Source organism: Pelecanus crispus, chromosome 5 (genome assembly GCF_030463565.1).
Source record: "Pelecanus crispus isolate bPelCri1 chromosome 5, bPelCri1.pri, whole genome shotgun sequence".
In the NCBI taxonomy this organism is placed as follows: domain Eukaryota; kingdom Metazoa; phylum Chordata; class Aves; order Pelecaniformes; family Pelecanidae; genus Pelecanus; species Pelecanus crispus.
Window position 1 is genome coordinate 13203269 of NC_134647.1, and position 11581 is coordinate 13214849.

General features: G+C 43.8%; 1 protein-coding gene across 1 annotated transcript in view; it reads left to right on the top strand.

The window, feature by feature from the left end:
• The window catches only part of ADCY5 (adenylate cyclase 5), a 219208-nt gene that overhangs the window by 205247 nt on the left and 2380 nt on the right, over nucleotides 1-11581 (top strand). Inside the window, exons 13-19 of the mRNA XM_075710138.1 lie at nucleotides 242-358; nucleotides 1937-2101; nucleotides 4350-4525; nucleotides 7435-7461; nucleotides 8321-8453; nucleotides 10657-10920; nucleotides 11268-11472. Coding sequence (XP_075566253.1) covers nucleotides 242-358; nucleotides 1937-2101; nucleotides 4350-4525; nucleotides 7435-7461; nucleotides 8321-8453; nucleotides 10657-10920; nucleotides 11268-11472 — 1087 coding nt within the window. The remainder of the gene's footprint in view (nucleotides 1-241; nucleotides 359-1936; nucleotides 2102-4349; nucleotides 4526-7434; nucleotides 7462-8320; nucleotides 8454-10656; nucleotides 10921-11267; nucleotides 11473-11581) is intronic.

Sequence of the window (11581 nt, forward strand, 5' to 3'; positions counted from 1 at the left end):
CATTAGGAAGGACTAAGTAGATTTGGTGAGCCAGCTGGGCCTGCTGCCACGAGGCGGTCACGTTCCTGCTCGCCCCTGTCCCGGAGCTGCCATTGCCCATCACCATTCTCTAACCCCTGTGCAGCATCCGCACAGATGCCGCTCTGAAGGATGTGGGCAGCTCAAATGCAGGTTGTAATCTGTAAAACAAGCAATGATTTTACATGTTTGTTTAATTTTTTTTTTCTCCCCACACATGCAGCTTTTCCCAGCTCCGCTCCAGACTCTTTCTAAGAAGATTGTACAGTCCAGGACCAATAGTACCTTAGTTGGAGTCTTTGCCATTATCCTGGTTTTTCTATCTGCCTTTGTCAACATGGTATGTGCATTATTTCCTTTTGACCCACTCACTTCTGCATGGTTTTCTCATTGGTGCTCTGCAGCATCGTAACCCTTACAAACCACTGGGTTTAATGTAATCCTGCCTAATGCTTATAGTATCTGAGGTCACTTCCCTTTTGGTTTTCAGGCACAGAAAAGAAATGGGAGCCCGACAGCTGCATCCCTATAGCCCATTATATACCTGGCACCAATTTGCGCCCATGTTCTTTTCTGATTCTTCACATGCTTCTGCTCCAAGTACATAAGCCAAGCCTGAAGCGTACCCCTGCGTGAAGGGCCAGCACAAGGCCGATGCGTCATTTAACTCCCACAGTACTGAGTGGGACTTAATGTTGCGTAGGCTTTGTGCCGGCCTTCTGCACGGTGCTGCATCCTGCTCTGAGTACAGTGATCACCTAACAGGGACTGTGAAGACTTTGCTTTGAGTTGCATTTTTGGGAGCAGGGTGGTCTAGCTTTGCATTCAAATGCCACTGCTGATTTCAGACTTGGAGAGAGACGGGCTGTTCTCTAGGACCCTGTGGCTGCTGGTTTCTCACTTGTACAAATGGCTTGATGGCTGAATGTAAATTAAAGAAACCACTTGAATATTCTCTACCCTGCATTCATCTATTCCATTTTTTTAAGAGAGTGGGGAAAAAAAGGAGAGATGGGCCTGGTGTTAAAGCCCTGAGCTTGGTGGTAGCTACAAAGACCTCGCATGGCCCTCAGCTCCTCTCAGCCATGGCCTCAGCTGCAGCAGTGCTGATTTGCACTGCCATGGAGAGGCTTAAACAACTAAAAATCAGACCACTACTTGCTCTTGCCTCAGCTTCCCTATACACATAGTGGAGGTTTAGGAACAATTTTATGTTCTGTTGAGGTACTTGAATGGGAGGCGCTAGCTCAGTGGCATTGACACCCCACCACCTTCCCCCATAGTCACCTGCAAAGAGCTGGTGTGGGTTGCTGAGCACCATGCAGAAATTAGAGATTTGTTTCTCTGCATAATGTGTGATTCTTTGCATTTGTGAACTGCTTAGTATAAAAATTAGCAAAATGGACAAACAGAGCAGCACATGGAGGAGATCAGAATGGGCCTCTGCTGCTTCCTCAGCATAACATAGCCCACCAGCCTTTAAGCCTTGCTGCTGAAGTCTTCCCTGTAGAAGGACCCACAGCAGAAGTTTTAGAGATGGCAGGGGAAAGTTATCAGCTCAGAAATTCCCATCAGCAGAAATAGAGCAACACCAGGACCTCATCACAGACAGCAGGATATATTTGTATGTGTAGTATCTACAGCCCCTCTGCCTGTGAACCTTCAGACATAAAGTTGTACGTGAAGTTGAGCACGAAACTAGCTTTCTAGAGTGCACAGCCTGGACTTTATTAATTAATATTCTGGGGGAGAAAAAACATAGCCATTGCACATGCAGCAAAATGTAAGCCAGTGATTTCATTTTGCATATTTTGCACATTGCTACAGCCATTTTCAAGGGGCTTTTTACTTGATGTGAACTGTTTTGTTTTCTTCTCCTTGTCTATGCTATTGAGTTTAATACCATCTTTTTCTTCAGTTCCTGTGCAGCACTGTGGATCTTGCCAGCTGCATGGCTGCAGAATACAACATCACTCCTGACCGGGTGGACATATGCCTTATCAGCAACCTGACTTCCAACTACAGCCTGGGCACCTTGCAGGGATTCTGTGACAGTCCTTTGCCCAACTGCAACTTTCCAGAGGTATTGCTTGAAAAAAATGGATTGCAGAGCTTGATCTGAGAAGGGGCTATAAAACCTTTCTGATAAATCTCAGTGATTCAGAGGAAAGCAAGGTTGCTCCTGACTGATGTTATAGGACTGACACAGGCTACTATGCACAAGCTGAAGTGTCTGAAGTTATTATCACATTACCACATTAATGTTTAAGTTCCTTCGGGGCTGAATAATCAGTGGACTTTTATAATTGCTGGATCCTCCCTGTAGCAGGATAAATGGCCTTTCTCCATGAAGTCCTTAATGGCATGCAGAACTGCAAGTCATTTCAAAGGAGTTTGTGGGTGCTCAGTGTTACTTGAAAATCAGTTCACTGAAAATCAGTGTCTAGTCATAGATTTAACCCTTCCCTCCATTGTTTTAGATCCTGATGAAAAACTTTGCTGGCCTCAGGTGGGTTAGCAGCCCTGATAGTGGTCTGCTTCAATTTGCAAATGCAAATCCTACCTCCTCAGAATAACTTGTTTAAAAAAAAAAATCAAAACACTTCTAATGGCAAAAAAACCCCAACATATGTTTTACACACTGGTAGAATACTTTGCCAAAAAAATCATCTTTCTGCATAGCTATTCAAGACCTTTCTCTGAGTTTTTAGGTCATGGCCATTACATGTGTTGTCTACTGGAAACTGAAAATGGAAAAAATCTGTCTAGGATGGGGGCAGAATTTATGTCAAGGTCATCTGGGTTTATGGGGACCTGACAGATTTATGGCTGATCTGTTATCATCCAGATGTCCAAGGTGCTACTGAAAGCCCTGGTATCCCACTGAACCTATTTCCATTTAACCTAACAGGAATATGGTCCCTATCTGATGCAGTGAGGTTTTTGAGACCACCGTTACTGTGACTTTCAATCCTGCAAAGGCTCTTAGTGTGTCCGCAGAAAGACCCAGAAGCAAAATCTGGCACAAAGGAGAACTAGACACAGTCTGTGCCCATCATGAGGTTGTCAGGAGTGCTGGTTCAGGACAGAGAAGAATTTTAAGCAATGAGGAACAAGCATTTTGCATGCTGAGGATGCTATGGCAGCCTTGAGGCAGGTCCTGCTGGTCAGTGGGCTAAGAAGTGAGGAGTCTCTCCCCTGTGCTCTGCAGGGCAGGTGTTGGATCTGGTACAGGTGTTGTCTGTTGCTCCCAGTGTGCTTTCAGGAGATGGTGGGATCCCACCCCTCAGCCACAGGGAACATCCACCCATTTTCTGGAAACTGAAGAGTCAAGTTACAAGCTGTACAAGTTATTTTCTCTAATTTAATATATCAGCAATGAACTATTAATAAATGAGCTCAGAACGTAAGTGTATTTCTACTTCAGCTAGGGCTTGCTTTTAACTGAAAGGATGGATTGCCTCAGGCATCTGATACAGGCTTTTTTGCCAGAAATAGGCCTGTCCGGACAGAGTGGAAGCTTAAATCTTGACAGATTTGATAGGAGGAAGGTGATGAGCTGGATAACATGCCTGTCTTCATTTTACATCCATCCTAGCTTTCCCAGGAGCCATAAATGGCACCTGCAGCCTGCAATTGCATTTGAAAGCACCGGCATGCTAAACATTCAGCTCTCAGATTGGCAGAAGTTGCTGCCCCACCACCCAGGTGTGGCAGAGGGCTCCACTACCACACATGCGCACACTTCTGTGACTGCTGGCAGAAAAAATGATCGTGCTGTTGGGCATTGGTAGAAGTTTGTCCAGCCTGTACGTTGCCAATGGATTCAGTGTGTCACATCAGCAGGGGCAATACTTTCCAATTGGCCTCAAGTGGGTATCTTTCCTGGTGGTGTGAATTGCTGCTACCCTTGGTCCTGTGCATTGTGCAGATGTGCGAATTCGAGTCCAGAATTTGACCTTAAAGCATGAAGTATTCCAGCGTAACTGGATGATGCTTTCTGCTACTTCAATAACCGTGTCCAGGGCAAACCTACATCACAACCTTGGGCATACAGCTGTGAGCCCTATGCCTCCTGAGTGTAAAGCAAGTAACGCCTGATGAAGAATGCAAGAGATTTCCTCTCCATCAGTTCAGTTTTAACACTTAAATCTCCTGTAATGTGGGAGAATCCCACAGGCAGCCCCAGGTTTACATGTCCGGTCAGCTCAACTACATAATTCCCAATCCCTTTCTATCCCTCTGTTTAGTTTCCTTTGTTTTCAGTTTTGATTTATCCAGCTGACGTTCATCTGTTTTCTGTTTTTTTTCCCCTTTTTGTCTTTATACAGTATTTTACCTACAGTGTCTTATTGAGTCTCCTGGCCTGCTCTGTGTTCCTTCAGATCAGCTGTATTGGAAAACTGATCCTTATGTTAATCATTGAATTTATATATGTTCTCATTGTGGAAGTGCCAGGGGTCAACCTTTTTGACAATGCAGATCTCCTGGTTACAGCTAACACCTAGTAAGTGCCTTTCACTTCTGAAATCTTCACCTAATTTCTTTCACCCAATGATTTCAGTGTTGCATTAGGTGGAGGGGAGCACCGAGGCTGTGGTGCAAGCAAGGGAAGTGCATGATACCAGAGAAGGCATGGCTGTAAACTAAAGGCTTTGTCAATGCTGCTCTTCACCTCTGAAGAGTAGGAGAACACAGTTCCCTTTTTAATGTGGAACTTGACTAATGTGGAACTTGACTAATGAACTATCTATTAATAACATAATATAACTGGAATCAGAGTGGTTCTGTATTTCTTTTTCTTCCAGAAATGGGGAGTTGTAGTTAGTCATTCTCACTTCTTCTGGTATTACACTCCCAATGTAGAAATGTCTTTTCTCAAAAAAAGAAAAAAAAAACCTCCAACAAACTTGAGCTGGCTCAGGGATGTGATGATGAACCACTGAGATGTTATCTGGTGTATCAAACCCAGGTTGGAGTGGTGGAATGGTGGTGTTTGATGTTTGGTTAGTGATCCCCTGACAGTTGCTGCTGGACACTTGTCCACATTTGACAAGCCAGTATCACAGCAGGTCTCAGCACAATTCCCAGCAGAAGGGCCTGGGCTAAGTGGGATTAGACAGTTGCCCTTTTACTTACAAAAGGTAGTTTATGATCACCAGGTCACACATTAATCATGGTGACAACCTCCTTCCACTGACATGGTTACCCCTCTCCTGAAGGTCACGCCAGGGAGGGAAATTTGGCACATCCGCAAACCCACCCTCCTCCACAAGTTTCATTTCTCACGGGGAGTTGCGTTGTTGTGTTAACTACTTGTTTTGATGATTTCCCCTTGTAGGCAACGATTATATTTGAATGTGAGTCAACAAAGTCATGGTGCTGTCTAAAGGTGGACATAATGCTAGGATGTATAATAAGGAGAGTTGCCTGTAACACACAAGGAGCGGACCATTGCTCTAATTAGGAATGGGAGGGCCTAACCTGGAATATGTTTTCCAGTTTGGGGCAAGAAGGCAGTTCACGATAATGGAGAGTCCAGAGCAGCAAAGAACAATCAGAGATCTGGAAAGCACCAATTTAGGTGAAGCATTTGTCAAAGATGATAGCTGTGGTTGCTCCTGTCTTGGACAGGAGGGCGGTTGAGAAGATTCCCATGGTCCTTCCCAGTGCTATCTTGTAGGTTATGAAATAGCTTGTGTAGTTGCTCAAATTTCTTGATGGTCATTAACACCTTCAAGCTGGATGGACCTGGTTACTTCTGTCCTTCACATAAATATTCCATGATTTTAGCATTCATGTGTGCCCAGTAATAATTAATGGAGGTATGGCTTTTACTGCCATACTTTTACTTTTACTGTAATCACTGTACATTACTTTTACAGTAATCACTTAAATTATTTTCTTAACTCAAGCGAACGAAATTATGTAGGAAACCCCATGGAGCTTTCTGTGGAGGTGTGGGGCGAATGAAGTTTCCCTCCGTTTTTGTGCACTTTAGGTGTTCCAACAGCAGAACCTATTTAGCATTTTCTAACAGAATTAGAGAAATAACAGCATTTTATATCCCAAATATCACTTCATTCTTGTAAGTCAAGCACTAAGCAAAATTACAGCATTTAGAAGTATAATTTACGTCACTTCACAATCAAAATGTCAGTAATAAAGTGGAGAAGGTTTTCCCAGAAATCTCTTTCTGTGATGCTATATTATCTCTCACTAAATGATATTTGTTTTGTCCGGAGAGCCCCATGGACAGCTATTTATTGTCCCAATGTCTGGCAGTCCATTTGTGTGTTGTGGGAAATGGGAGGTCAGCATGTAGCACATAGTTCAGAGATGTACCTTATTGTCCAGCTGATATTAAAAAAAAATGAACATGACCTCATACTACTTTAATTGGGTGCCCGTTGTAGCTACATAATTACTGTCTGCTCTGCAGCCATTATGGTACTCTGACTAATTAGAAGTGATACAGATGTCGCTTCACACTTCCGTGTACAAACCAGTCCAGCATGCAAGCAACTGAAAGGCTGATTATAGGACATTGGGAGTTGCTAGACTTGACTGCAGCGACACACCAGCGTGGTGACACATGAAGTATAACTGGATGCACAGAGCTACTATCATATTACCTTTTCTCTTTCTTTCCATTTAAATAGTGTTTTAAAAGATCCCTGTGCATTGTTCGCAGCCACCTAATACTCCACCCACACTTGAGAAGAAACCCAGCAGCATTAAGTAATCAATCAGTCAGGAACTCAGACAGCTACTACCTACCAGAAAGCTCCTTTTCATCATTTCACTGTAAGAAAAGCACACCCTCCATCTTCTCCAGCAGCTCTGCTTCATACGAGTACTTTGCAGTACTGTGAATAGTAATAGCAATCCGCATAAGGGTTTTTCTTTAGTGCACTTGTGTGTGGTACCCATGGCTAGGCACAACACTGGAGATGAGCGACTTGTGGAAGAAGGGAGTAGTGCTAGAGTTAAAGGAATTAAATGCGTCTCCGTGCTACAATAAATGGGGAAAAGAGGAGCTATCCCTTAACAAGATATTAGCCCAAAGCTTTCTTCTTTAGATCAAATTTTCCAGCCTGACCTAATGAAGTAGTGATGGATGCACAAGCATTTGGTCAGCATCCCACACTGACATCAAAATCCCAAATGATTCTGTAGCTCTTAATGCTTCTTTAACTACATTAACCATGTTGCACCATCACTCTGGATTTTTGAGTATAGCTCAGACGACGTTCCCCCCCCATCTTTTTGGAGTTTTCTGCTTTAAAAGGGCGATAGCCCCACACAGTGTCAGAAGTGCCACATTGCAGAGGTGCTGTTGCATGATGTACGAAAGGACGAGTGCTGGAGGGAGCCAAACCCTCTGCTAACCTTGTGTTTGTGGGTTTTTTTCAGCATGTCTGCGAATGCAACGTTACCATGGTGAGTCACTTTGGCATGAAATACTTTTATGGGGTTTTGTTGGTAGGCATTTTCTGTTCACAAGGTGCAATATCAGCACGTTGACTTACCAGCAGTGTCTGGCATTTGACTGTGCATTGCTGTGAGCTGGTGCAACACAGTGCTAATGCCCTAAGTGGACTGAGTATTGCCCTTTTGTATGTATAGCTACTCTCAGAGCATCCTCTTCCCTGTGGGACTTATGTCAGCTTGCTTTATAGAGCATCTCATAGAGCTTACTTGTAATTACAAGTCAAAGGTTTTATCAAAATAATATTTTCATACTGAATAACTCTGTAATTCAGATTTAACAGTTTTTATTTGCTTGCTTGTAAGAAGGGATGGGAATGTGTCTTAGTGCTCTTTTCAGCTTACAGAATACTTACAAACAAAAGGCCATTAAGAAGTGACTAATTAGAGAAGCAGTACATATAGAACAGTTCCAGACTTAGGAGGCTGGGGAAGCCAGTACAGGAGACACAGTGAATAATACAGTCTGAAGAGCTGTCAGCATTTCAGTCTTGCTAAGCAGTGGTGGTGGCTGAGCATGTATGGTCATTCTCTGAAAAATGGCTTTTATATTGATGTTAACCCTTTTTAAGAAGTTGGATTAAATCTCCAATTTCAAAGTCCTGCTTTAGAAACCAGCACCTGTAAGCCAAAGTCCTCAGCTTTTTGCAGGTATTGTTTGTCTCTTTACCAACACGTGCTTTGAGGGGAAAGAAAAAAGCCTTTTCTTCAGAGGTTGGTTAGCCTTAAAGTGGGAACTGCAGAGTGTGGCTAAGCTGTGTTCCTCCACGCTGAGACTAACTGGGAAATTCTGCTCTTTTGTTGACTGCAGCTCTCCAGCAATGACACGAGTCGCGCTGAAGATTGTGACCCCTGTCATCATTACTGTCTTTGTCCTGGCACTGTACTTGCATGCGCAGCAAGTGGAATCCACTGCAAGGCTTGATTTCCTCTGGAAGCTCCAGGTTAGTGGGTGTTTGCTGTATTGGAGGAATACACATAGTCATTTGTGTTAATATAAAACTACTGAGCTATTCACTGTCGAGTGTTATAAAGTGCCTTTGAATTTAATCTGCATCTGGCATATAACTGGGCATGCTAGTAATGCTCTGCTCTTCTTTGGTACTTTGCATACTCAGTGCTTCTCAGCCTGGTTATTTACTTTAACCCCTTGTTTCCTTGTAAATGCACTTTGAATAGTCTCCGCAGTAAAGGGTTATAAATCTGAAGATCGAGGTTAATGAATTTGGGCAAGTGAGCCTGTCACTGTTGCAGGAACCTGTAATATAACATGATTTGTAAATGTAAGAAGCTCATACTCACTGATGAATTGTTTCCCAGAGTTCACTGAGCTTTAGTTTGCTGTGTTCAAGGGTGTGAAAGATTCACATTTGCATTTTCATTCATTTTCTTGTTAAGCAGGGGGAACTGGCTTGATATCCAGCCTTCATTACTTCATAGCAGCAGTACTGGATAACCAACACACTACGGATAATGCCACACTGTACTCCTGTCTCTGGGTTCAGTGTTAATGTTTTCACTACTTATGCCCATGTGTGATGTTGGGCCATCATATGTGATTCTCAAGCAAGCAGGACAGGTCTCAGCTGGCCGAAGCATTTCTTTCCTCAGGCAGAGCCAAGTGTTTTCCTTGTTCTGTCCAGACATATCACCTTCTAAAGGGTGCTTCCTTGTCATTTCCAGTTTCCAATGTCCTGTTTCAGAAACCAGCATCCACAAGCAAAGTCCTAAGTGCTTTACAAGTATTGCTTGTGCCTTTACCAACACATACTTAAGGGATGTGGGGAGGTTATACTTTCTCCCCTCACAAAGTGAGGGCTGGAGAGTATGGCTGAGCTGTGTTTAGACCTATCTCATAGAATGAATGCTTTGGGTTGGAAGGGACCTTGAGAGATCATCTAGCCCAACCAAGGCCCACAAAGTCTTTCCTTTTTTTTGGCTCCAGCTCTCCAGCAATGACAAAAGTCATTGGAAAAAAAAAGATTTGAAGAAGACCCATTTCAAAAGGCTGTACATTGTGCCTGGTGCCTCTGCTGAAGCGGAGGGTGCTGTACGCAGGACAGCTCTTCAGGGCTCCCATAAGCCAAACCGCTCTGCGTGACCCCTGTCTCAGCTGCACCTTCCCCTAGTCCTTGCCTGACCCTGTTTTTTTCCTTTGCTCAGAAATACTAAAAATGGCAAAAAGTAAAACGAGGGGGGGAAATACTGGTGCCATCAGGTAATGGGGGAGAGAGAAGTCATCAGTACACACACCTCTGTACCTTTACGTACAAACCAGAAGCAATGAATTGAGATAATGCTGGTACTGTGCAAGTCTGCAAAGAGAAATAAAATCTGTTTCTGAAGTCTGATTAATCTAGTGAACTCTAAATGCTTGTTTTATTTTAGTCACCTAGGCCTAGGTACATCCTAGGTGTCCTAGGTACAGCCTAGGTACGTCCTTCCTCTGGTTCCATCTGAACAGTAAACCCAAATCCACACCCATTAGTGCAGAAACAAGATAACCCCTCCTCCTCATGCTTCCCTTTGCCTGGGCATACCCCCACTACCACAGGAGACATGGGCTTTACAGGCGGGTGAAAAGTCCTCCCCAGAGTGTCGGACTGGCCTGTTTCATGGGCTCCATGGTAACTGTACTTCACAACCATCATTGCACCTCGGCAGACCTTGTGGAAAAGGAGGGTCCTTTTATTGAGCTACATGAGTATTTGGAGGGTGCGGGGAGAAGATTATAATTCAGTGCCACTCATGCAGTCAGACTTTAGCAATGATGAGCTGTCTTTGTTCTCCTGAAACCTGTTGCGCTTGACTGGGAAAGCCAAATGTGTTTTCGTGGATGGTAGTGGAGTTCCCCAGAAGGAACAAACCTTGTACAGGTTACCCAATTCAGGGCCCAGAAATATAACAACATTGGATTTTGGCATTATTCTGTGCCTGCTTTTACATACACATGTGCACACAAAGAGACAGACCATCTTCCACTGCAAAACATAAGTTTCTGCATCTCTCTGGTTCTGCCCTCCTTTGCAGTTTCCCCTTTTCTTCTGTTTCTGTCCTCCTTGCAAGTTCATTTTCAGGTTTTTTTTTTCCCTCCCCAGAGCAGTTACAAAAGAGTAAGCACATCACTGTTTCTCCCTCCTAAACTAGGCCACAGAAGAGAAAGAAGAAATGGAGGAGCTGCAGGCCTATAATAGACGCCTCCTCCACAACATTTTGCCGAAGGACGTGGCAGCCCATTTCTTGGCTCAGGAGCGGCGAAATGATGAACTGTACTACCAGTCCTGTGAGTGCGTGGCTGTCATGTTCGCCTCCATAAGCAACTTCTCAGAGTTTTACGTGGAGCTGGAGGCCAACAACGAAGGGGTGGAGTGTCTGAGACTGCTCAACGAGATCATTGCCGATTTTGATGAAGTAAGTCGCAGAAAATCTGGGTGGACAGAGTGAACTGAATCAATTAGTTTAGTGGGGCTTTGCTGAGCTCCTGAAGGAAGGTGGCTTATTAAATCCTTGTGCCATAGTTCATTTCTTCTCACTCTAGAAGTCTTTTAATTCTTTTTTTTTTGTTTCACATGAAAATCCCTCTGTTCCCTTGTCAGTCCTCCAAATATCTAATCCCCTTTCCTCCTATACTTTGAGTAGTGGAGGCTCTGTCCAGTACTTTGTAGTGCTTGTACCAAGGGAAGACACATGGCAAGGACATTACCAGCATGTCAAGGATTTGTCAAGGTTTATTCACTTCTTTTGCTCTTGTGAAACAGATAATAAGCGAAGACCAATTTCGGCAGCTGGAGAAGATCAAGACCATCGGCAGTACATACATGGCTGCATCAGGCCTCAATGATTCCACTTACGACAAGGAAGGGAAGACACATATCAAAGCTCTGGCTGATTTTGCCATGAGGTTAATGGACCAAATGAAATACATTAATGAACACTCATTCAACAACTTCCAGATGAAGATAGGTAATGTCACTGTGTTTACAGGATTAAGCATAGGTAGTGGTCATTCTGAGCTGGGGATTTTATGGAGAGTAAAAACCATAGATGTTACCTTAGCTGTACAGTGATGTTA